Source organism: Rhagoletis zephyria, unplaced genomic scaffold, assembly GCF_001687245.7.
Source record: "Rhagoletis zephyria isolate East Lansing unplaced genomic scaffold, Rhagoletis_zephyria_1.1 Rzeph_scaffold_01316, whole genome shotgun sequence".
Lineage (NCBI taxonomy): Eukaryota > Metazoa > Arthropoda > Insecta > Diptera > Tephritidae > Rhagoletis > Rhagoletis zephyria.
The window spans coordinates 109,218-136,596 of record NW_016158400.1 but is presented as its reverse complement, the minus strand read 5'-3'; the positions used below and the strand labels follow the sequence as shown (position 1 = coordinate 136,596).

Below are 27,379 nucleotides of genomic sequence, written 5' to 3'. Positions count from 1 at the left end.
GATCGAAGTTTCATAACACTGCCCCCTCGCTTAGCTTCGAGCCTCCTGGCCGAAACGGTCGGATGACGTATAGGGTGCTAAACGATTGACATGGAGCGTCCATGGTGTCTTCCGGCCGGGTAAACGCACCTGATAAACCAAATCGCTAATCTTGTTAATGACCGTTGCTGGGCCTACCCAATCACTTTGTAATTTAGGACAGCGTCCCTTCGTTCTAGTTGGCGCATACACCCATACATGAGCATCAGGTTGTAACTCTCGCAAATTGGATCGCAGATCATAACGCTGCTTCATCGATTCGGCTGTTAGCTTCAAATGTTGCCTTGCCAACTGGTGAATAGAAAGAAGAGTACATTTTAGGTTTTCAACATACCTCGGTNAACTGGTGAATAGAAAGAAGAGTGCATTTTAGGTTTTCAACATACCTCGGTAGCATTTGACGTTCAGCAGAAGGGGCTCCAAACATCAGGTCAACAGGTAGACGCAACTCTCTCCCAAAAAGTAATTGAGCAGGTGAGGCTTTAGTTGATGCATGTTCCGATGAGCGGTAAGCCATCAAAGCGAATGGAAGCAATTTATCCCAATTACGTTGATTCATTTCTGTGAACTTGGCTAAATAATCTAATAATGTCCGGTTGAAGCGTTCAACCATGCCATCTGATTGCGGCCTTAAAGGTGTTGTTCGCGTTTTTTCCGCTCCAAGTAATTTCATGGCGTGTTGGAAAACATCTGATTCAAAATTTCTTCCTTGATCAGAATGAATAATGTGAGGCACACCATGTCTCGTGAAAACTTCACTAGCTAGGGCGTGCGCGACAACTTCTGCAGTTTGGTCCGGAAGCGAAAGACATTCTGGCCACTTCGTGAAGTAATCCATGATGACAGCTATGTAGCGATTACCATTGTCTGTGCGAGGAAGAGGCCCAAGAATGTCGATGGCGATGCGTTCAAATGGCGCTCCGACCAAAGACGGCTGCAACTTTCCTACAGTGGGGCGTCCAGGACCTTTACGCGATCCGCAAGTATGACAGGCAGTGCACCAGCTCTTCACATCAGCTGACATGCCAACCCAGTAGTACCGTTGTTTCAACTTACGAAGCGTCTTACTGATACCCAAGTGGCCTCCTGTTGGGCTATTATGCAGCTGTCCTACTACCGAATCTCTCCAGATTTTAGGAAGCACTGGCTTGACACATTCTTCTGCGCCATCCACCCAAACTCGAACCAGCGTTTCGTTTCGTATATCTAGTTGATCGAAGATAGCCCAGTAGGATTTTATTTCAGGATCTTCACCCATGATGTCATCCTTGGTCGGCCGAGTCTTTTGTTGTCCCCATCGGAACACTTTATTTAGGCAGGCATCTTCCTTTTGAGCAGCTTGTATGTTTTCAGATACGACCCCGACGGCAAAGACGTTTTGCCCATCATTTTTCTCCGCTCGTGCACAGTTTCTGCAGTCACCACAGGGTCTGCGCGATAGTGCGTCTGCGTTGTTATGCTTGGCGCCAGCTCGATGATGTATGGTGAAGTTGTATTCTTGAAGCCTTTCCAGCCAGCGCGCCACTTGTCCCTCAGGCGAACGGAAGTTATACAGCCAACGAAGAGAAGCGTGATCCGTTCGAAGAGTGAACTCTCGTCCAAGAAGGTAGTGCCTGAAATGAGAGACTGACACGACGACAGCTAAAAGTTCCTTACGGGTAACACAATAATTTCGTTCGGCCTTGTCTAAGCTTCGACTATAGTACTCGATTACTTTCTCTTCGCCGTTTTGAACCTGGCTGAGAACAGCTCCAATACCTGAGTTGGAAGCATCAGTGTCCAAAATAAATGGGAGATCCGCATCTGGAAACGCCAAGATGGGAGCCGATGTCAGATTGTGTTTCAGGACATCAAATGCCTGCTGCGCGTCGTCCGACCAATTGAAATGCGTTCTAACCTCCGTGAGTTGTGTGAGTGGCCGGGCAATGGTGGAGAATCCTTTTACAAATTTCCTGTAATATGAGCATAAACCGAGAAATGACTTCACTTCGGTTTTGTTGGTAGGTACAGGCCAGCTTGCAACTTTATGTGTTTTGTCAGGATCTACCTCAAGCCCGGTTCGACTGACTATATGGCCAAGATATCGGACTCTTTTCTGGAAGAAGTGGCATTTTTTTGGACTTAACTTCAAACCTGCGTTGCGCAAACGGCCGAAAACTTCACGCAGGGCGGTAACATGATCATCCGCTGAGCGCGAATGCACAATAATGTCGTCGAGGTATACTAAAGCCGTGTCCCAGGGCAGTCCAGCGAATACTCCGTCCATCAATCGCTCGAATGTCGCTGGAGCGTTGCAGAGCCCAAAAGGCATCACATTGAACTGCCATAGCCCCGCTCCGCAGGTGAAAGCAGTTTTAGACTTCGAATCGGGATGCATTTCAACCTGCCAGTAACCGCTTTGCAGATCCATGGTCGAGAACCACTGAGAACCACTCAACGTTGCCAAGATGTCGTCCATACGGGGCAATGGGTACGAATCTTTTTGGGTTACGTCATTTAGCCGCCTGTAGTCTACACAAAATCGCAATGAGCCATCCTTTTTCCTCACCAGGACGACTGGTGATGACCAAGGGCTGGCTGACTTTTCAATCACGCCTCTGGACGCCATTTGAGCTACCAAATCAGCTACAACTCCACGCTTTGCTAGAGGTTCGCGTCGTGGTGCTTGTCGAATGGGAACTGCTTCGCCCGTATTTATTTCATGCTGGACCAAACTGGTTCGGCCGAAGTCGCTGGAATGACTCGAAAAAATTTCGTTAAATTCAGATAACAACTTACGAAACGAATGTTGGGCGTTGTGGGGCACGTCCTCTGGCAAAACACATACATCTGATTCTAGAGTAAGACCATCGACAACCTTGTCGTTCGCAGCCACCATCTCTACTTCGTACGCTTTAGCAATCACTGTTTCGGCTGGAAGCTTAACCGTTGAAGAATTCGTGTTTTTAGTCTCACTGGCCAACCTAGTTGACTCGAGCTTGCTAACGTGCGACCAATAAACACGCCAGGAGGTAGTTTACTTTCGTCTGTTCGTGTAATTAACAGATTCTCAGAATGGTTAGCTACACGGCCGGGTACATTAACAAAACAGTCGGAGCGAGCTGGCAGGCACACTTCTGTCTTCAAAACCACGTTTTCTTCCTCAGTTGACGACGGTTTGACTAGAGGTACTGAGTGACGTTTGAGTTCCAGCCGAAAGTCGCGAAGATTAACTGTTGCTTGCTGCTCCGACAAGAAGTCTAGACCCAATATCGCGGGCGTATGTGCATCAACTACTAAAAAAGTGTGGCAAAAGCTGATGTTTCCCAGCACAAATTCCAATTCGACTTTGCCTTTAGAAAAAAACTCTACATCACCTGCTGCACGAAGTCGGCAACACATTGGGTGAACTTCGCTCTCCTGAGGGACGATGTGCGATGGTAAAAGGGAGACAGCTGCCCCAGTGTCGACAATAAAAGAAGTTTGCAAACTATTTATCGAGGCGTGAACAGCGAGACCATCATTAATTATTTATATGCAATGTGTCTATGCAGGTTTTTTTTTTGCATTAGTGTAGTCGAGCCGTTCTTCTGTGTATCAGCTGACGGAGGTATTTTTTTTTATTGATAATTTTAGGTGGAGTTCGCTTCGTCGACTTTCGCTCCTCATAGTCGACGAGTTTGCGTTTCCCGGCCGATCGCTGAATTTTCGTAAATAATTGCGAGGACCTTGATTGACAGCGAATATTGGTCGAGTTCTGTTGGATTCCGTTCGGGATGAAAGCTCTTGCGCTGCCACCAGAGCAGCTTTAATAGTCTGTGGTTGCCCAGCAACCACTAAGCGCATTACATCTGGATCACGAAGTCCATCTATGAATTGGATTTTGAGGGCTTCAGTGACAAAAGATGGTGGGGAGTTTGGAAAAGCAGCTGCAGCTAGTAGTTCCAAAGCAGTTGCAAACTCCGTTAAGCCTTCTTTAGGACCCTGAATACGCCGCTTAAATTCTTGGTAGCTAACCTGTGCCGGCACCGTGAATTTGTCCGTAAAAAGTTTATTAAGCTGCTCCCACGATGGAGGCGGAGTTATCGGTAGTGTACTTATTAGCCTAAACGCTTCACCTCGTAAATTCGCTATAACCGCCATAACCTTTTCAGCTGAACTCCAACCATAAAAATTCGCTGTATGCTCAACTAAACATGAGTAGTCGACCCACGACGTTTTTCCATCGTAAGGGGTTATGTCATATTGACAAAAAGCACGACGAGACGGATGGGAATCATTAATTGCTTGCGTTGAAATATTAAGTTCATTGAGCATGTGCTGTTGTTGTTCAATCGGAGCACAGCCGCGCGTTCGACCTGAGTTTTCCCGGTCTGAAGGTATGCGGGTAGAGCACATACCGGAGTCCGAAACCATGGCAGTTGCTATGGGAGAGTNTTCCTTCCGTACCAGATCGTTAGCAATGCTGTTTCCAGTAATATTTCTGTTCCCAGGAAGCCATACTACATTATTGATGCTTAGCGTAGCCAAATCTATTAGCGCCATTCTTGCTTGGATTGCTATCTTCGGTGGGGTATTGTTGCACTGTACACAGATATTAAATTTAAGCCTGGTTTTCATAGTAGACGTTGATGGAGGAGTATTCTATCTATTATAGAAGAGCAGCCTTTTTTATATGTATCTCTAATTCAGCTACATCGACTAACACTCATCGAAGAACTGCAGAACTGTAACCTCTGATAGAGTCCTCAAAAACTTTCCGGATTCGTAAGCAGAATTTTCCTTCCCGAAGGTGTCACTCAGAGTAACCACCTTAGACTCGATGGCCCTTTCGATCTTATACAAAGACATTGATATGTGAATATCCTTAATGCACCCTTAGGTTCTGGTCCAACAACTTCCAAAACAATTTGGACCTTCGCAGTCATTTTAAAATATTCCTGATATCCACACATCTAAAGTCCTCCATGATATCGAAGACTGGTCTAGCCAGTGCGAAGAGTTTTCGTCTGGATAGAGCAGGGTACTGGCACAACAGGTGCAGAATCGTTTCTTCCTCTTCTTCATCTTGGCAACTTCTACAGAAGTCATGTAATCGTATCTCCTTTAGGCGAAACGACCCAGCCAGAGATGTGCAGCATTTCAAGAGTACCATCGAGTTTGCCGATTACTTCGTGAGGGATTTGATATCATATAACACTTTAGCAGTTTTGTTGCACTGTCCGTTGCTATCAGTTCCGGACGAAAGCTAGGTGCTCGGGGTGTTTCGTGAGTTTTATGTATTTTGTAGGAATCCTTACATTGACTTTTATTAATGCTCAAAAAATAAAAAGCATTAAAGGAAATTTTGCGCATATAAATATTTAGGAGTACCGTTAGTCTCCTCATTTCAGATTTAAACCAAATCAATATAGGACCATCCTTAAGGTGCCACCTTTTCGATGTGGTTCACGTGGTTCAAAGTGACCCGGTAACATACACAAAAAAGAAAAATATTCCGACGAATATGAAGTCGGTTAAAAATTACAGTAGTAAATTAACCAGGATTATATATGTATGTATAATAGTGACAGTTCATGCTCTAAAAAGATATTACGCAAGCTATATATATAATTACCCTCAATATGGTTGCACCAGTTCTGCTGCCATTTCAAGCCTTATGCAACAACTTGGCACACACATATTCGAGCCAAATCGCAAACAAAACTCAACGGTAGAATAACATTTAAGCCATAATATACATTCGGATTGACCAAAAGTATACGGTAAGTAAAAAGAAGACACACTTTGTGTTACTACATAAGAACCAAAAAAAGCAAAAAAAAATAATAAAAAAATATGAAGAAAAAACTGGTTCACAGCATGTTACTCTATATATTATTTGAGCTTTCGTTCCACGCATATACACACGTACGTACGTACATATAAAAGTATATACGACTCTGACTCGTGCAACACTGTAGGCATTGTTGCCACAGTGGCGTGTCAACAATTGGCTTACTTCCTTTGTTGGCACACGACCGCAGCGATGAGCACAACCGCAGCTACGAGTGCCCGTATTTGACTGGTTTTGCGGTTTCATTCTTGCATTTACTCTGTATCCACATACATTCATATGCACCTATATATGTATCTATATACATATGTATGAATATAGGCATATTCGCAAAAAACCAGGTTGCAGTCATCCATGGTCTTTTGTTTGCAACACATTTGTGTAGTTGCTTAACTAACGTTTGTTGTTGGTCCAAGTTGGTTTACCATTATTGCTCTGAATTTCTATATTCTGTTGCTTGAAAAAGTGTTTGACACTTGCGCTACATTTCTATTTGTATTAACCAGAGCAGGAGTACCTATATTGTAAACTGATGAAGTTGTCAATTAGCTGAATGCAGGCGAATGGGAAATTTTTGGCGGCTGTGAACAAAGAAACGTTCTACGGGTAGTGAGTAAAAGTTGCTTAAATATTGGGAAAGGTCTGAGGTTAAGTCAAAGCCAGTTCTACTACACTTGAACGGCTTAAAACTTCCGACATTGGCCAAGAATTTTTAATCCCGCTTTTAAATAAGAACTTCGAATTTGGTTTGCCGTTAAGCAGCAACAAAAAGATGGAAACTGGGGTAGGTTTTTCAAATAGGGAAATAAAGAGCTTCATTTTGGTTGTCACCCCTTGGCTTTGTGCCATCTTCAGTGTCATTTGTCCCGCTAATACTTACGGGGCATTTCTGACAACTGTCTTTCAACCAACGCACACAGTCAGATCCGCCAATTGTCTTGAAAGCACTTTTCTGTCTTTCGAAACATTAATTGAACGATAGTTTAACGAAGAGGTCTTAGCGTTATTCTGTTGTAAAGCAAAAAGTTTTCTGGAACTGTAATCAAATACATTTTTTTTTCTTGTTAAACCAATAAAACCCATGATTCAATAATTAATTAATTAATTCATTATTGAATCATGAATAAAACCTACTAAATGACAAATTTTTTTTCAAAAAAGAAAAAATGAATAAAACAAGTAAAAAGTATAATTTCTGGCGGTGCCGAACATTAAATATCCGGCGCAAGTATTAAATATAGTTTTTTCACCTTTCCGAAAACTAACGCTACATGGTAAGCCGGGGGTGGTTTTACCCCTATATCAAACATCTTCGGTAGAACGTTCAGTAAGACATATTGAGATAAATGTATATAGTTATATGTGGGCGGTATCACGCTCATTTTCTAAAGTTCCATAATAATGTTACTTCTTTTTAAGGGATTGTTGTAAATATAAATTTTGAGTAAATTAGTGTCCTTGAATTTCTAAATATTGAAGTTGGAAGCCATTCTGAAATTTATCGTTATATGAAAAGTGGGCGTAATTTTAGTCCGATTTCAATAATTTTCAACGTTTTGCTTTTTAGTGGCAAGCACAATAATCACACCGAGTTTGCATTGCAAGCATCAATTTTGTATAAATTCGCTTCAGTATTTACTGATTTATCGAAGCATTCGTATTTCTCTAAATTACCGTTATATGGGATGTGGGTGTGGTTATTGTCCGATTTTAAAAATTTTCTGCCGTTTGGTATGCTGTACCAAGGCTAACAACTATGCTAAGTTTGGAAAAAATTGGTGAAGCAGTTACCAAGATACAAACATGTAATCATAAGTGGGCGTGGCTACGTCCATTTTCCAAAATGTTAAAATATCCTTATTTTTCGTCGTAAATATCGATTTTGAGTGAATAAGCTTCAGTAGTTACTAAAATATCGCAGTTTTCTTATTTCTGAAAACTGCCGTTATAAGCGAGGTAGGTGTGGTTATTGTCCGACTTTACCCATTTTCAATACCATCTGTCCTAAGCTGAAAAGAAGTACACACGCCGAGTTTCGTTAAGATATCGTGTGCACAGACGGACCGACGGATTTCTTTTTTCATTCTGATCATTTATGTATACATTTGTCTATATCTATCGATTCGTTTTGGCTCTTACATACAATCGTTATGTGAAGTAAGTTATAATACCCTTGTGCACAAGTTACAAAAAAATTTGTAAAAATTAAATGAAAAAAAATATATATAGTTTTCTTTTTAAAACGATAAAATCTGAAAATTAAACAAAATTAAAGAAAAAAATTCTTCACAATCAAATGCAATTAAAATAAAATATTTTTTTTTTAATTGAAACAGTAAAATTTAATAATTAAAGGAAAATTAAATTTACAAAAGTATAAAAGCAACAAAAGGAAACAAATAAAAAAATTAAACAAGTTTTTAAAAATTAAATTAAATAAAAAAGTACTTTTCTTTTTAAAACAATAAAATCTAAAGTGTAAAAGAACTTTAAACTAGAAGGGGGAAATGTTAAATTAAAAAAAATACATAAATTAAGTTTCTACCCTAGGATTTTAACCTTGGATCTCTCGAATGGTAATCTAGTGCGTTGATCACTCGGCAATGGATACTCGTATACATCTCCAGTTAGAACATGCTCACGGGCTTTCTATCAAAAGAGATTTTCACCATGAAAATTGGTAAGTGAGCTTTTATTTGTAAGACCATCATGCCAGAATAAACAGAATCTTTCAAATCATGTTCCCTTCTATCTTTCAATTGCCCTACAAAAGACGTGCGAGCCAGAATTGGCCGGTAAGGCTCCATATACTTAATAGGAAGGAAGGCGAATCAATTCCCCGCTGTGGGGTGCCCCTGCTGGCTGCTCTCCACTCTGTAGGCGAGCAGTTCATGGTTGAGTCAAACCAGAAACTTGTCAATCCGTATAGCCGCCATGGTGGCAGTAACCGCGAACGACAGTGCGTTGCTGAAAGCCTCCGCTATGCCGAAGAATGCTATTACTTAGTTGGTATTCCTTATCTGCAAAATATTGAGAATTTTTAATTTTGTCTGACAAACTCGGGCAAGGCCGACACACACAAAACATCTTAAGAATTCCGCCTGGAAAAACTCGTCCAACAAGTAGTTCAACTCATGGAGATTGTATATTAGACCGTATCACCCTTCAAGCGAAGAAAAAAAAAGTTCGCAGTACAGCCCTGAGTCTAAAGTATGTATATTCCCAAGGCAATTTCGAAAAAAAATTTGCTGACCCTAGGGTCGCTTTTTTAGATTTTTTGGTGACACCTATATTCGGCATATATAAATAGTCCTACTAGAATAATCACAAAACTTCCATAGCAAAAGTTTAATGATTTTTTGTGAGCTTTAATTTACTGGCATTATGGTGGTCCTATTGGATGATAAGAACGGTGATTCGGTGGGTAAGTGCTAGAACGGGGTACTTGAAGTAAATGAATTTTTGAACAAAAAATTGTCTCTTCGAGGTAACAACATCGATATATCATACCTTATTTAAGACCAGACAGTATTTCGGCAAAGATATGAATAAAAATGTAAGAAGGCGTAGACCTAAAAAAAATGTCTTTTTCGAAATTGCCTTGCAAAAATACTTTGGGCTCAGGGGGTGTGTGGTGATATTATTTTCTGGTATGGTCTGGTACATGCTTGCTTAAATTCCGTAAATTTTTCTTTGTATATAAATCGATTTCAGTTTTAAATTGTTTTGTTTAATCCTTTTTCAAAGAGCCCAGTAACTTAACTCACAACACGTTGAAACTAAAACATTTAAACACCTTATAAATGTATGCTATATTTTGTTTATCTAATGAAATAAACATTGACAGCTGTCAATCCGAAATCAACTCTGAAATAAGGTACATTTCATCACTGCTAAAATTGCATGTTCGACATAAAAAGCTACACTGCATACACATAATTACATTACACCATACGCGTACAATGAATGAAAATTGCATGAAACACAAAAAATAAAAAATTATGAATTAATAAGCATATACTTGTAAAAGCAATCCGCCTCAAACGCTAAATATAATTGTAAATTAAAAACAACAATACAAAATACCGCCAATAATCGCTAATTAGTGTCAATTGAAAAATTTCACAAGCAACAATTGTGCGGGTAACCTGCTGGGAATTGAGCGAACGCAGTACAAATGTTCAAAACATTGGAAACACAAAAATTACAACCTGGGGAACAAAGTGTTATTAGTAAAAACATGATTCGACAGTTGCACTAACAAATGCACAAAGAATTACAACAACCACCTTTATTTAGTGGTAACAGGCGTACTTATGTGCATACATAAATAAATGAGCACACCCGAGTGTTAATACAGTTAACTTTAATTGGGTATTAAGAAAAATCGCACTAATTACCAGCAACCAACAAATGTTCGATTTCGATTGCTTGATTGACTGATTTTTTATTTATTTTTTTAACGCGCTGTAATTTCAAATTACGCCGAACTGCCGATTGATTGACTTCGAAAGCGATTTACTGACGCGCGCACCTTAATTTACTGATAATGATTTGAGGATGTCGGATGCTTTGATTGATGCTGTCTGTCGACGGGTTAACACAGCTGCAGCTGGGAGAGTGTGTTTGTGCTATTTGTTTTTTTTTTTTAGTTGTTGAGGTATCGTAAGCTTGTACAATATCAGTGTGCAATACTATAATTTGAAAAATCGTTTGGGCTTGTATATCACGGATAAAATTTATCTCTTTCACTGAGATGATCGATCTGCTAAGGGGCTTAGGCGTTCAACAAAATGCGTCAAGGCTGGCATAGAAGAATAATTTTATAAGCCTTTAGATCAAGATGAGTCCCAGAAAAAACCCAAAGAAAATCTTATTGTACTAGAAAACCTCAAACTGTCTACCAGCTGTTTCCTTACTTGGTCAAATATCTTAGTATTAATCTTCGTATTTGGTGCAAGAGCCATTTACCGGTTTGGGCAAAACCTGCAGGCTTGTTTTCACTATGTCAAATTCAATGACATTTTTCGTCAAATATGTAAGTGAAATCACATTTTGAAATGGGATTAAAAAACGGTATACCGATTGACTTAGACCAGCACAGGTCTGCGGGTATCTGCGGTTGCCCAAAACAGCCCAGAAAGCGTTCCTCACGCTAGAAAAATTGGTAATAGAGACAGTGATCGGACTTTTACCACTTTGTGGTAGATATGCCACTTTTTTGAGCATGTACTACATCTACCGCACAAGGTCTGAAATCTACCACATATTCATGTTTTTGAGTAGTTTTATTTTTGCTCGACTTGATAGAAGTTTTTTCCTCCTAAGCGAATTCTCCTCAGAAAGCTAAACGTCAAACTCCATATGATTGGGGTGCGTTCGGAAAGGCAGTTCAGGGTCGCATTCACGAACACCAACCGGTTTGAAATTAGTGTGATCGCAACACACTTTTAGCACGGGTTGACACCATTTTTGACACTTGTGAGAGAGTAACTTATTTTTAAGCTTTAATTACCGAAACAGCCCGGAAAGCGTGTGGAACAAATAAATAATATCATCGGCGAAGATACGGATGAAAAAGATAAAGTTGTGTCAAAATATTTCGCCAAATTTGGCGTCAAAATATGCCATAGTGAAAACCAGCCTGAAGCGCTGGTTCTTAATTCTGTGGAAAATAGTGGAACACTATTCTCAACGCACTCCGACTTTGATAGATAGAGAGAGAGAGATGTAGCTGTGCCTACAAATAGCAAGCATCCTTACCGTCACTGCAGAGGAGGTAGTGCATGTGGGTTATAAATTACCAATTACAAAACTGGTGACCCAGATGGGTCTCAAATCGGCGCTCTGAAGAGAGCGATAACTTGCACCAGGATATTTGCAAATATTTTTAGCGAGGACTGGTACTATTATAAAAATCTGCCGATAGATCTTCGCCCTCAGCATACCGCCCACTTGCCATGCTCAACAACACAGGTAAAGTGTTTGAGCATATAAATGATAACCGCCTGGGTTTAGGAAAATGCGTTCAACAACAGATCGTCGCCTGGGTAAGAGATTGTCGTGTGTTAATTTCGGCAGGTTGCACAGTACCGGCTAAGCGGGCAAAAATCCAAAAATTCGTTATATGCAATGTGAACGTGTTTGGTATTTTTGTAAAGACAATTTATCCACTAAAAATAATTAAACAGATATTTCCCTAAAAAATTATTTATATGCCGCCAGGAAGCCACTCAAATCGACAAAGAATTTTAATAAGAGCCTAGTCATGCGTAAGCTCTTCACGGAAAAAATGTCAAAAATACATTCTTTGAAATACAATGATGGTTTGACGTTTTTTATTTCCATATAGATAGTAGAGAATTACAGGAATAAAAATTTTGGAATAAAATTAAACACGGATTCCAGAAAAACAATTTTTTAATGGAATTATGTAATAAAGAACATATGTAAAAATAGGTTATTTTTTACTACTTTATTAAATAGTACGGGTTTTAAGCTTTCGAAAGAAGAAATAAAAACCTGCTAGTTTTTTGCACTTTCTGAAGTAATGCCTTTTTTGCTAATACATAAAATAATTTTTTTCATTTTTTGTCAGTGCCATGAGATCTGCAGGATTCATTCCATTTTCAAAAATGAAGTGTCAGATTAAAAAGCGTGACCTGTGGACAATAGAAGGCTAATTTTTTTTTTGAAGAGTTGCCACGTGTTAAAAAATTAGATTGTTGGAAAGTTAGATGCAAATTTTTTATAAGTTAAATGAATTATTAAGAGATGGGTTTCAATCGAAATGTGCATTAACTACATGGAAAAGGTTGCCACCTATTTGAAAAAAATCAAATTCCGTTTCAATTAACGAAATTAGGTAATTGAAATAGATAGGTAGTACCACCATAAAGGAGTCAGACGAAAGAGATTTAAGAAGGTTTTAGCTTGAAAATGTTACGAAGAACGTTGCCACCTGTTTGTAAAATCGAATTTAGTTAAACTAAAATAATAATTGTGTCAAACCAAAGGTTCACGACATCCTATTTGTTATTTTATTATGAGTACATGCATACATTGTCAATTAGTGATTTGTTCTGATTACATTCCTTTTAAATTACTGGACACTTAAATTAACTCAGGAATGTTTATACTCTTCACTTATTTCTTGCTAAATATGCCCAAGTTTTTCATTTGTTTGATACTCATATTGATATACATATTTCGGTTACCTTATTCCCTTAATTAAAGTGAATTCGATTTTTCAAACATGCGGCAACCCTTCTATGTGCCGTTTAGAAGTAAAGCATTTTCAAAACCATTTCAATTGATACCCATATTGTAATATCTAATTCATTTAACTTTTTAAATAATTTTAATACAATTTTTAACAGGTGGCAACCCGTTTCAAAATAAAAAACTGTATTGGACATCTAAAGGCCGAGCCCTGTCATTTGACACCTCACTTTTGAAAATAGAACGAACTATATGTACATACCTATGTAAAAGCCACAAGAACCCACATTTTAAACTTCAAACTGCATTTAAAGTGAAAGTGTCAAAGTTATCCAAAACCAAATTGCATTTTTGAATTTAGCGTTCTCAATTTTACTAAGAAGCGAATTTTCATTTAAATCCGTCAATAATTCTATTTTTCACACATTTTATATGGAAGGGNAGGTGGCAACCCGTTTCAAAATAAAAAACTGTATTGGACATCTAAAGGCCGAGCCCTGTCATTTGACACCTCACTTTTGAAAATAGAACGAACTATATGTACATACCTATGTAAAAGCCACAAGAACCCACATTTTAAACTTCAAACTGCATTTAAAGTGAAAGTGTCAAAGTTATCCAAAACCAAATTGCATTTTTGAATTTAGCGTTCTCAATTTTACTAAGAAGCGAATTTTCATTTAAATCCGTCAATAATTCTATTTTTTCACACATTTTATATGTAAGGAAAGCACTGTGGGTTGTGGGAAATCGCGATTGAAGTTTGGAATGTAATTTCTCTCTCTGAAAATGTTACTAATTCACATAATTTTTCAATTATTAATTTTTAATGTTTATTGTTCATTACTTTTGGGTTTATGAAGGACTTTCTTTAGTAAAATGTTGTCCACAATTTGGCAGCAACTTTGTATGACATACGACAATATGTGATCAAAATTTCTACTAAATTAACTACACTTTTTACTCAATATCTCGGAAACTAAAGGAGATATCCAAAAATGGAGATCACCATAAGACAGTGATTAGATTAATATGACTGCATCACTAACTAAATTTTTACTAAATTATCAAAAAAATTGTAGTCAATATAAAACGAGTCAATATATAAACGATAAAACGAATCGAAAGACCTTATTTCAAAATATATAACTGCGACTAGAAATAAAAATCGTCAAAATTGCGTTTACCACAATCCTTTACCCAGGCGACGAGATGCAATAGAGCTGGCCAAGACGATTGCAAAAAAGACTATCAGCTATGTATATACGCTGGTTTGGCGACGATAAAGATTATTGCTTGGTGATAATACTGGGCGTCAAAAACGCATTTAATAGCGCCAGCCGGAAAAAAATACTGAGCGCTCTAAGGGACTTCCACGTGCCGATGTATGGCATCAAGTTTTTGAAGTAATAGGAAACTTTGGTACATCAGTGAATGGTAGAGGAATGGCTAAAGTCAAACTTTCTCACTTTAGCCGCACACAAAACAGAGGCGGTCCTAATTAGAAGCTACAAGAGGGTGGAGAAATTCAAGTTAAGAGTTGGCGGCACCACGATCCGTATGTCAAATACATTGGCGCCTTACTCGACCATCGACTAAAGGCGCAGTGGAGACCACAGCACTATCTAGAATTATGGCAAATACAGCCAGTAGCACTCGCTTAAACGAGGAAAATACGTACGAGTCATTAACTCCATAGAAGATGCTATTCTAGTTATAGCAGGGCTTTTGCCTCTTGATATCGCCGCACAAAGCAACACGAGCTTCATGTACATAGGTAAACAAAGTCATTAAAATACTGAGCACGCGGTTTACAAGAGCGCAGCAATACAACGGGGTATAGCCCAGTTGCAAGCCAGGTCGGATGCTGCCTCAAACGGAAGGTCGACTCATCTGCTCATTCTCAAGCTTGAAGCATAGCTTAGTAGCAAACATGGGTGATGTACCTTACACAAATTATTAGCGACCACGGTTGCTTCAAAAGTTACCACCTTCGTGCTTGAGAAAGATCCATTTTGCAAGATTTGCGGTCCGGGGACTCAAGAAGACGTAGAGCATGTGCTATTTACTTGTCCAGTGAATACGGACGAAGTTTGAAAGAAGGTGTGGGTCTTAACGTTGCAACAGAAAACTTAGTTCTGCGAATGATCGAGCGCGAGGGGGCGTGGACGGCGGTCTGCAGTGTAACAGCAGAAATTACGCAGCACTTGCGGATAAACGAACAGCTACGATGCAGAAAAGGACGTGTACAGCGCCTTGAGATAGATACTAGTTAAAGTACAAAGTTAGGACTAAGACTAGGAAGGGAGACACCGACGTTCGTACTGAGATGACTGACAATGTCGACCAGGACATTTTCGAGCAATTTCCTCAAATGGCCTCCGGACGAGAATAGGTGGTTTTAGTGGGTTAAAGACACACACTGAAAAAAAACCCATTGATATATCAATAAATATTCCCATAAATTTGGCTATTATGATATGGATGAATATGGACTATGTCGATAAATATAACGGTGATGGTTTTAATAACAAAGCTTTCGAAAAATATAGATATATCTGCATACACAGCTCTTTTTTTGGAGACTTTTTAATAATCAAAAACTACTTTTAGCTCAATATCTGATAACCAAATATTTAGTAGACCTATTAACGTCCACCTGAAGTCCATTAAAAACTCTACGCACACAATTGCCGATTACTCCCATTCACTTGCGCACCATTAACTTGTTTACTTAACAGCTACTATAAATAGCAATGTGTCTCCAGACAGCTATGTATGTAGCTAATCCAGTTCTACGTCGGCAAATATACCTAGTATTGCTCATCAATATTCATTAGCAAAAAACAAAAGAAAAACTTTGTCAGTATTTGCTTTAGCCTTGTCAATCTTAATGGTAGATTAACTTCTTTGCCAAGCAGACGACGCGACGTTGATGATTGCAATGTGGTTATGAGGACGATGATGATTCCAAAGGCACATTAAACCACCACGATAGACGCAAATGCATAAACTGTCACCGACGCATACATAAATAACTGAATAAAAGATGCGCATGCGCAAAAGAAGCAGCAGCAGCAGCGCGAACAATGACAGTCAACAACACTAAATTGTCATAGCAGTCACCCATAAAATCGAGCAAAATACAGGTACTTGTGTGCAACAACAACAACAACAATAAAATAGCAAAAAATGTAGTGAGAAAAGGTGGGTTTGTTGGTAAAAGTGCATATAATGTATGGCTAATGGTGCGCCACAAAACGCTTATGGACTTTATGGCTGTGAATTAATGAAAATATGGCGATAATTAAAAATCAATTTACGTGCAATGCGCGCATAACTGCGCACGCGCACCCGCAGACATAAACGACAAATAGTGCTTACAACTTCTATCTGANCACAAAACGCTTATGGACTTTATGGCTGTGAATTAATGAAAATATGGCGACAATTAAAAATCAATTTACGTGCAATGCGCGCATAACTGCGCACGCGCACCCGCAGACATAAACGACAAATAGTGCTTACAACTTCTATCTGCTTCTATGTTGGCAAGTGGCTGAGTTAACTGGCTGGAATGGTTGGAAGGCGGGGGGCGGGGGTTTGGGCGAACCGGACAGCGCGACGCATGTTTGAAGGCATGTAGCAAGTTACTGGCTGTCGGCCAAGTCAATCAGCGGCAGCGACCACCCGGGACTCCATTTGTGATGGTGTACTCGACCATAGCTGGGCGTAAGCGCATTTTTTTCTTGGAGTTGTCTTGGTTGCAGACTTCGGTGTTTGCTTAGTGGTAGCTGCGCGTCCTCGCTTGCTGACTGTGCGGATGCGCCAAATTGACATGTGCCCCCGATTTTTCTTCTTCTGCGGCTGCCAGTCAACCCGCGTGAATTGAGTGTTTGGAGTAACGCTTGCCTCTGGCGCTATATGGCTGCATAGCAGTGCAGGCCAGCTAAGCCTGCCACAAGCATGTTCATTCGCTGCATGCGTTTGCAATGCGTTTACCGTACACGCGCAGGAAAAATGATATGCGCTGACGTATAAAGTGAAATCCCATGTCACGTGTCAAATGCAAAAGGCGCAGGAAAAGTAAAGCGCGCAAGCGCTGACCAACTGACGCGCCGAGGCGTGTGTTTATGCATTCTAAAGTAGCAACAAAGCAATCAAGTCCAATAGTTTGTATTTGTTGGCGTGTTTTATTTAACAAAATGTGTGAAAAAAGTACATAGCTACAAAAAGTTAAAAAAAAAATAAAACTATAAACAAACTAAGTGGAAGTTCCTCTTGAGTGGCAGCAATAATTCGCAACATACCGCATACCGTGAAGTTGCAGCACCAAACGCAAATGAAGCATACGAAGTGCAAAAAAAACTCGAGTAGTAATTTGCTTAAGTGTTCTCTTCCCAGCCAGCCACCAAACAAACTTCTGACCTAATTTCCTGAGCTGCGAAATTTAAACGAGGCATACAAAAATCGTAAAGCATCGAGGAATTCAAACGCAAACTTAAAGGCTGTCAATTGCGCTCAAGTAGCTGCCTGCGCAGTAACTTTAGCACTTTGAAAAAAAAAGACGATTTGTTTTGCAGCCGCGCCTCATATTACTTTTGGTACACAAATTTTGTCCACCATTTTTAGGTAGCTGCTGTCGACGAAGCAGTCTGCGACAGTTCGACGCATCCAAGCCATAAAAAACGTACCACAAATGTTACGAACTTTGAAAAAGCGTTTAAAGTCGGGGGTTAAGAATTATAGTGGCTTGGTATGTGCAGGGTTTTTTTTTTTTGTTGGTAGAATTGTCATTTGATATTCATGCTTTGCAGGCTTATGCGTGTAAGTCGATTGTAAGCGCTTTAAAAGTCGTGATGTCGACTTGAAAAGAAGGTGTATGTGTGTGTGTCTTTGATGAGTAAGTTGAAACGTAGTTGCCAGACTACTAACGTTTATCGGTAATATGAAAAAAGTACGTTCAAGGATTTGTTTCCTTTCTTTACTTGGCAATTTAAAATGAGTGTAACTTGGATTTCTGGTTACAGAGAGATTTTGGGAAAAATCACGCAGACGAACCAACTAAGAATGACATCGATCTACTACTGGTAATTATGCCTCTACTCTTATGTAAATATCGAGGTGCGAGAAAAAATAGGGAATCCGATAATAAGATAAATTTGTAAAAAATACTCAAATCGCTTATATGACTGAAGGGAAGGGTTTGAACAGCGAAGGAATTGGTATCATTATTAAGTTCTTCTATGTTTATACGATAAGTGGATAGGCTTTGCCTCTAAAGATTCAGATGTTGCCACCGAGCCATCTTCAATACAACTCTGACATACTAGATTAGATTATATGTTCAACCTTACTGCGTGAATACCCATTGGACAGTGAGCCGTTAAAGCCATCCCCAAGAGTCAGAGCTGCGGCTTTGTAAATGCGAGGATGCCCTCGATCGCCCAGAAGGATGTAATGGTTTTCGCCCAGTTATCACTGATCTGACACGAGTCCTATCTATCCGAGAGTATACATTTGATCAATGGCTCGCTCCGTCGCTCCTTATCTAGTGAGAACACAGATCAGACATTCATTCACCAAATTAAAGCCCACCTCCAACTTAGGGCTCTCATAGCCAATAAATTCTCACCTCACTAACTGCCATTGCAATCCTGAATAGTGACTGCATCGCCTCCTTGAAATCAGTGACTTTCGCCTGAAATATACTGCAGGAGTCCGGTAGCCTGAACTTTTCGCTGATGAAAAGCTCTCGGCAAAAGACAAATATGTAGAGGGAGGATAAAGTGGAGAGTGTTGAACATAATGGCGAATAAAAACACTGGATGTAACTGCTGGGATAATACCCATCCTCCTTTACAGGGCCAAGTTGGAACGGGTACACAGCACCGCGTCCCTACTTGCTACGGGCGCACTATATCCACCAAATTTCTGGAAGAAATGTAAAATCTCCCACCGATGGGTCTCTATAGCAAATTCCTAGCCGGCTATAATGATGCCAGTCTAAATGCCATCCAGCCGTGGAGAGACCTCAGATTCGGGCACGCAAAGGAAACTCTGCACGATAATCTACGACAAATAGATTATATTTACCACTCTTCTGCTCTCCTTAGACAACTAATTTTTCATAAGAATCCCAAAGAGAAAAAAATAGGAAGGTGCCAGATCTGGCTACTCTATGTCACCCTTTTGTAACTTATTTTATGTCATTCACAACTCATTGATCAGGTGAATGAAAAATGTATGTCTCATGTTTCGCGTTTGGTATTAAAATATCAATTTGACATTTAACTGAGTTTTTGCAAAAAAAAAGAAACAAACACCGCACAGGCGAGTACCAAATTTTGAGTCATAGAAAACGAGAATTAAAAGTTTTTTTGTGAACATAAAAAAGGCTTGCTTATGCCGATTTAAAAATTAACCTTTGCGACAGAGGTGCACATGAAGGGACTTGCATACATACATATGTATGTATGAACATAAATATGTTTACCAGAATATGCAGAAGTATATAGAATACGGCAAGAAACCATTCAAGTGTACGGATGGCAGAAATAAAATTAAATAAAAAGAAAACCGTCAAATAAGAAGAAAGTTAAAACTGATTAAATAACAAATATTTATAAAGAAGAAGAAAAAGAAGAAGGGACAGACACGCACATATATAAGTAATGTGAAGCAAAAAAATACGGATCCAATGCCAATCAAGTGGCGATGAAAAGTGAAATATATGTATGTATATATGTATGTAGGTGGAAGATCAAAGATCGAAAGAGAGATCGAACTGCCGATCAAACAATTGTGTAAGTAATCGAACAATTTTCAATGTAAGATGCTTATGATCAACAAAAAAAAAAACACACACACACAAGTGATTGACTGACTAACTGCCTGAATAGCCGGCAATCATGCACAAAGAAATGCAAATAACTGCAGATTGAATTGCCCATAGGCGGCAAAGTCAAATCGAGTACTCTAAAACTTCAAACTTCTTCTCAGCGGTCGCAGTCAATGATAGAGTCGCTTGGCACTCACTTGACGCAGCAGGGTTAGTTGGCGAATACCTACTAAGTACATAAAGGGTGGTCCATATTGTGTTTTCTTTTTTCATATGTTATTTTAACAGTGGCAGCCTTTTTCTGCTGGAAATCTTTACAGAAAGTCAATATCATACGAGTATCTCTGCGGAACGATATTAATCGATTTACACTTGAACAATATTGGGAAATATTGCAGTTAAGAGGATGCTCTTCTCTTCTGACGAAGCTGTAACAAGCAAAACTTTTTCATCTGGGGATCGAAAAACCCGCACATGATCGTTGAGAAGTGACAGTTTGGTGCGTGAACGATTTCGGTCAACGATGATCGCTACAGAGGCATGATAAATTTTTTTTTTGCCTATAAAGAAGACATCACGTTAGATGCAGCCCTGACCACAATCGATTTTTTGCGCGCCAAGTTCGATAATCGTTTTTTCTGCCGCCTCGGCGATGCCAATTGGCACCTCGGAACTGCGATTTGACGCCGGTAGACTTGTTTGTGTGGTGTTGTGAAGGACCAATGTTAAGCGAACAATCCATTAACGATTCAGGCCCTTAGGGCTAATATGCAGGTAGAGCCACCAAGGTCTTGGAAAACTGGGTTAACGACCGAAAAAAATGTTTTTTTTTTAATTCTAAAAAAGAAACCACTATATGAACCACCCTGTACATACCACAATTATTTGGTCGGTACTCGATCACACGCCAAATGAGGTAAACACTTAACACTATCGCGCATAACAATTTGTGTAACGAGCATTTCTATTGCTCCGCCGAGTGAGTGGATTAGCGAGTTGAAGATGGATTGGAAGTACAGTAGCTCCCAGTTGACTGAAACCCGCTGAAATGGATTTCACACTTATTTTAACTAATAACTCAGCCAAAACACGAACAAAAATGTGCAATTTAACATGCCCAACTAGGCTTAGTATACAGTACCGGCACATTTGAAATTTGTTTTTTGTGTATGTATTTGTTTTTGTTGTTCGAACTCACCTGCATATAACGCGCCAGTGCGGCAGCATTTGTACGCTGCTGCTGTTGCTGTTGTAGCTGTAGTAGCTGCTGTTGTTGCTGATGATGTTGCTGTTGCACTTGTGATCTCAGTTGCGGCTGTGGCGAACCTAGAGGGCTAACAATTGTCGATGTAGAGCCGCCGATACCTGTGTCATAGCCTTGAGCATTGCTATTGCAGTCAACATCTAATGTAAAGAGAGAGAGAGAAGAATAGACAAATATAATAAAAAAATAGTAAATGAAAGAGATTCGAAGCGGTATGAAGAGTAGATGAATGATACGAAACATTTTCTAGTGTTTATCTGATCACGATTAAATAGCTTATAGCCATAAATACCTCATCGCCATCGAACACGCAGCTTAAATATGGGCGCAAAAGTTGACGGAACGCTTAAACGAATGTTTCGTCAAAAGTTAGGTGAAAAAACGAAAAACGGAAGAACCAAATGCAAAAGGACCTGTCTGCACTCTGGTTGAATAACTGACGCACTTAGGACCACATCCCGCTGCCCTTAACGCCAAGCTAAGAGCATAGCACCCTTCGATGTCGTAGGTACGACTGCTGCAGCTAGGGCTGGATCAGATTTAGGTTAGGTTTTTCTTGGACACTGGCAAAAATAACGGGGAGTAGCAGTTAGCAGGCGGCTCCGCTGAACTTCCACACGAATGGGTCGAAGCTTGATGTAAGAGTTCGTGGAGGAGCATTTTGCACTGAGCTCGCTATGGATTACCAATTTAGGATTCAAGGTCACTATAGCGGTCTCCAGGCAAACGAAACTGTCATTAAAGAAGAAGTCTATTGGTGGCTAAATTGCGCGACGTCGGCGGAAGAGAAAGATCAATATACATATACTTTGCTGCCGAGCGACAATGAGGGCATTGTGCTCACTTAAGGTGGACTCTAAGCTGGCTTACTTCCCTTTCTTTCGCGTTTGACCATTTCCTAGTCAGATTTATCAAGGTGCCAAGCCATAAAGATATTGAAGGAAATTACGCTGCAAATGGCGAGTCTCGGCCTCATCGAGAGAAGAGGACAGCAGGGGTACTTTTGTTTACTGGCCAACGGCACTTGAAGAAAATAAGGCCTCGGTATTTTTGGCCAAAGCCGTAGCGCAGACGGTTATGAGTTCATCTTGGTCTCCCAAAGCTGCTACTATCAGTTACAATGGCTATGCCTAGAGGATGATGAGGTGGAGTCATCTCATCACTTTCTCTTAATCTGCTCAACTTTTAAAAGGCTGCGGTGTAGACATCTTGGAACTTACTTCTTAACTAATCTTGGCCAGCTCTTCCGGATTGGCATCTGAAGCTTAGCAGTTAACTGTCTTAAAGCGGTCACAAGTACCGATAGTACTGATCCAAGTGTGCACCTGCTTGGGTCAACCACCTTAACATTAATAGAATATTCAGGTACAATACTTAGTAGTGGTGATAGTGATGGTAATGACAATCTTAATGGTAATCGTAATGAAAATTGTAATGGTTATGAGAATGATAATGTTAATGAGAATGGTAATTATAATTGCACTGGTACTAATAGTGGTAAAGGTAATGATGGCAGTGGCAATCATAACGCTACAGGTGATAGTAATAGTAATTGTAATCGTAATGCTAATGGTAATGATAATGGTAATAGTAATAGTAATGGTAATGGTAATAGAAGTCGTATTGGGAATGGTAATTATAATTGCGCTAGTCCTAATAATGATGGTAGTAGTAATGATAGTGCTACTGGTAATGGTAATAGTAATTGGAATCGAAATGGTAGTGGTAATGCTGATCGTATTGATAATGGCAATGATAGTAATTGATGATGTTGGTAATTGTAATCGCTTCACATGAAATCTCGAAGCATGGCAACTCCAATATCTAGAAAATATTTCTGAAATCCCTGGGCGAAACCTCGGACAAGTGGAGTTCTTATTAAAGAACAAAAAGTCAACAACTAAAAGCAAAACACTCCACCATAGACATTGTTCGGTAAATGTTAAACAAATAACATGACAGCAAGAATTGCAATATTGCAAATGCAATAAAACAACAAAATAGATGGAACAAAGCCAATTGATAAATCGCACCGTGTTTATGCAAATTTACGACATGCAAATTCAATAAAAAAAAATATCTAACTAACAAGACTTGATGGCTACTTGCAGCTTGAAAAAAAATACGTACAAGAAAAAAAAAAGGGGAATGAGAATAAAAAACTTACATGCGCAATGAATTGCTGCTGCATCTGTGAAACGATCGAGAGTGAAGGAGATTGATTTCAAATTGCACAGCACGCAGCTGCAACAATTTGCTGNGCGCAATGAATTGCTGCTGCATCTGTGAAACGATCGAGAGTGAAGGAGATCGATTTCAAATTGCACAGCACGCAGCTGCAACAATTTGCACTACAGGCGGCGGCATCACCGGCGCTGCCAATAGACTCTAACAGGGCAATGGATAGCGAAAAAAAATTTAAGTAAATGCCCCCAACTGCAAATAGCAAACCAAACGATCAATTGTGCAAGCGATCTGCAATTCAAAAGATCGGCAGCCAGCAGCCAAACGCTTTTTTGCTCATTTTAACTGCACTCTACTACTACATATGTACATACAGCCGTTATATAGAACTGCAACTGCAGAAGCTGTCTGTAGTCAGTTGACGTGAGTAGTGAATGACTGACTGACTAACTGACTGAGTGTGTGTTAGCCGCAAGTCTTAACCGCTGGTGCTGCTCTTAACCTCTTTTCAAATAGGCGACCGCCGCCACTTAGAGTTACTAGCTTTACTTATAAATGTGCTTAGGTAGTTAATGCCGATTCGTTTTTCTCACACAACATACAATTCTCAAATTCGCAAACTTTACATAATTTCTTATTTTNTTCTCACACAACATACAATTCTCAAATTCGCAAACTTTACATAATTTCTTGTTTTTCTTTTTTACCACAGTACCTTAGCAACTATATCTGCTGCTGTCTAAATATATACTCGCTTAACAACCTTTATAACAGCTCAAAAAAGCGAGTTTTAATGACACTGAATGTACACGAATTCTACTTACTTCTAATCACTGCCTATTGTTGTAATAAACGATTGATTGGTAAACTGATCCCTATTGTTGTTGTTGTTGCTGATAGTTTGTAGCAATTCAGTTTAGCTTACCAATTACTCGTAATATACCAGTAACTATTTACTAGCTATTGCGTCGATTAGTGCTGGTGCAGCAAGACAATCATTAGACTGGTTATTAGTTTCATTGATTTGGCAGTGTGGGTGCGGCTTAAGCATAGATAATCTCTTTAATGGGTGTTCTAATGAGTTCTGCTACAAGTTTAGAAATCGTGATAAATTATAGAACAGGTTGGATATCTACAAATTGTATACATACAATAGTTGCTTCTAAATAAGCTTATATCACTTTCGCCCATTCAAATATAACAAAGAATTGTAGAAAAGATTATTCGTGTCTAGATTTCCCTTTTTATCATGGTTTTTATCAGGTTACCGCTCCAGACTGTCTAACCCATATTTAGTTTTAATAAACTACTCTAGGCAATCTGCCATCTCTCAGTTTGAAAAGATTGAAGGCTCTGACAGTGTAAAAGCCCTATCATCGAGGATCAGAGACAAGATAGGCTCCCAAATTCCATTACCTTTGATTGCCAGAGATGACAGGCCCAAGTCAGTTGACTTTGAGAGGAAATTCCAAATAGACATTTGCAGAAAGGCAACTTTGAGCACCTTGGACGGCTCCAAAACTCCCTACGGCATTGGGGCAGGCATCTTCGGACCAAGGCTAAAGCTCTCGGTACCCATGGGAGCATATGCTATTAGTCTGTATGCAGATATTAACCTACGCGGTTCTTAAAGCCCTCTAATCATTTGGGGTCAAGTCCTCCTTGGCTCTTGAGTTCATTGTTAGGCTCAACATCGTGGCGCAGCACAATGATATCCATCTAACTTGGGCATGTGACCTACATAGAAGTTATTGGCAACGATGGAGCGGACCGGGTGGCCAGAACTGCAGCCGCCTCGTCGGCTACAGGGCTTGAGGCCTTCCTTGCGATCGGATCTAGAACCAATCAAGGAAGAGCTCAGGAAGGAGAGGAACAGGTTAAGAAGTCAACACTGGCGTAACACCGCAGGTCTACGCCAGGCTAAATGCCTATGGGAACCTACAACCTTACAAGGGACAAGGAAATATATAATAACATAAAAGAATAATAACAGCTTTTCTGAAGAGTCACTGCAGACTAAGAAGAGGTCACCGGCGCATGCTAGGCATCTGTCCGAATGACCTATGTCATTTTTGCGAGGTGACTGAGGATACTCTTTTGCGCGGGAGAGGTACCTAGGCGAACTCTGGCCAAGTGAAGAAATTGTACAATCGCTAACCCTTAGAGATCTCATCAAATTTCTGGGTTCTCTAGGATTATATGAGGTTTTATGAATAGTTGAGAGCACAATAGACATCTATTTATGTAACTTTAAGTCCATTTCTCGGGTTTTTCGTACCAATTCGTCTTTGGCGGTTAGGTTATGTTAGGTTACGTTGATTGGCACTCCACACAGTTCGGCAGAGAGGCACACTTCGATTGCGATGCTACGAGTTCATGTTTCCTTCCCTCACTTTCGCATTTGAAAGAACCATCGTTTTAGTTACATATAGCGTGGAAAGTTGCGGATGCCCACGGATTCTCTATCAGCTAAGTAAGCACCGAAAGATATATTTACTAAAAATAATAAATCGTGACCTTGTCAGAGCGGGGCAGTGGCAGAGATAGCGCTCCCCACTCCATTTTGGTCTTGGTGGAATTAACAATGAGTCCACTCTGCCTCGTCCAGCTATTCTTAAGACGGAGAGTGCTCTGCAATAGTTTGCTAGGGGTTTGGAGCCGCTTGCTCATTACTGTTAGTACAATGTCTTCAGCATAAGCTATCACCTGGTAACTGGTATTCTTCAGTCTCAAGGAGAATTAAATTTACCGTAAGGGAAGGGAGAGAGAACTCCTCCTTTAGGGGTACCTGTCGTTGCATTCTTGGTCAATGGGGCGCACGATTTCATTTGGGGTCAAGTCCTCCTTCTTGAGTTCATTGTTAGGCTCAACATCGTGGCGAAGCACAATGATATCCAGCTAACTTGGGTATGTGACCTACATAGAAGTTTTTGGCAACGATGGAGCGGACCGGGTGGCCAGAACTGCAGCCGCCTCGTCGGCTACAGGGCTTGAGGCCTTCCTTGCGATCTAGAACCAATTAGGGAAGAGGGCGCACTGCAATGGAAAAACGAAGTGGAGAAGGACTTGGCTTTATTTGGCATTTCCAATTGGCAGAAGAGAAACGATTCGCGTGCTTTCTTGAACTCGGCCATAATCACCTGGGCGGTTACAGCGCCAAATAAGAAGAAGAAGCAAACTGTGTTAAGAAAGATTCCTAAATTAAATTCTTTAAAGTCAAGTCCCTTAACGATTTTTGGGCACAATTTCACGCAACGTAGTGTCAACGGATTTGCCAACAAAAGGCGCTTTCGGATATGGGCGTCGAGAAGTATTTCTAGAATTTGCCTTGAAAATATAAGTAAGCAGCGGGCATAAAACGTCGAGCGCTATCTGAATTTCGGAGGGGAATACAAACCGGTCCTGAAGATTTTTAAGTTTTAAAAGTCTCAATAGCCCATTCTAACTTTTTTGTTGCACGATAGTCTTTACGAGAGTGTTGTCGAAATAAGTCATTTGACTTGGTGCATCTGCCTTAGGCTCTACAGTGTACCCCGGGAAGTGCGTGCTCATGAGATCGTCTAGCGTTTCACTGCAAGAGGAAGTCCAGTCACCTTCAGGCTTTTGGATATAGTTTACGAGGTGTTTTTGATAGGACCTTAAGTAACCGGCCACCTTAAGTGGCCGGCGAAAATCCTCGCTGCGGAAAAGCGCAATAGATCGATGGAGGTTGCGCAAAACAAGTCGAAGAGAGCCAGGACGCAAGGCCCCACCTTTGCTGAGGTAGTCAAAANCTGAGAGCTCATTGGAAATGGGTTAAAGCGGAATTGGCGAACATCTGCGTTAGCGTGCTTCGGGAGCACCCCGGACCACCTCCGATATGCCGGGACGCAGGTTGGTTCCAAGGCAACGTCAAGATCGTCGCGTGCGACGATGAAAGGTCTGCGGGTATGTACAAGAAGGCGATGGCCATACTGGGAGGGGTTGACCCCGGAGCGATGCTACGGGCTGTGGACTTCAAGGACATCCCATCCAG

At 40.2% G+C, this 27,379-nt stretch overlaps 1 protein-coding gene across 1 annotated transcript in view; it reads right to left on the bottom strand.

Moving 5' to 3' along the window:
- Positions 1-6,247: 6,247 nt before the first annotated feature.
- Positions 6,248-27,379, bottom strand: part of LOC108363610 (transcriptional activator protein DAL81-like) — a 77,672-nt gene continuing 56,540 nt past the window's right edge. The window contains exons 3-4 of the mRNA XM_017617009.1: positions 21,115-21,320; positions 6,248-6,343 (exon numbers count right to left, since the gene is read on the bottom strand). Of these exons, the coding sequence (XP_017472498.1) occupies positions 6,248-6,343; positions 21,115-21,320 (302 nt within the window). The remainder of the gene's footprint in view (positions 6,344-21,114; positions 21,321-27,379) is intronic.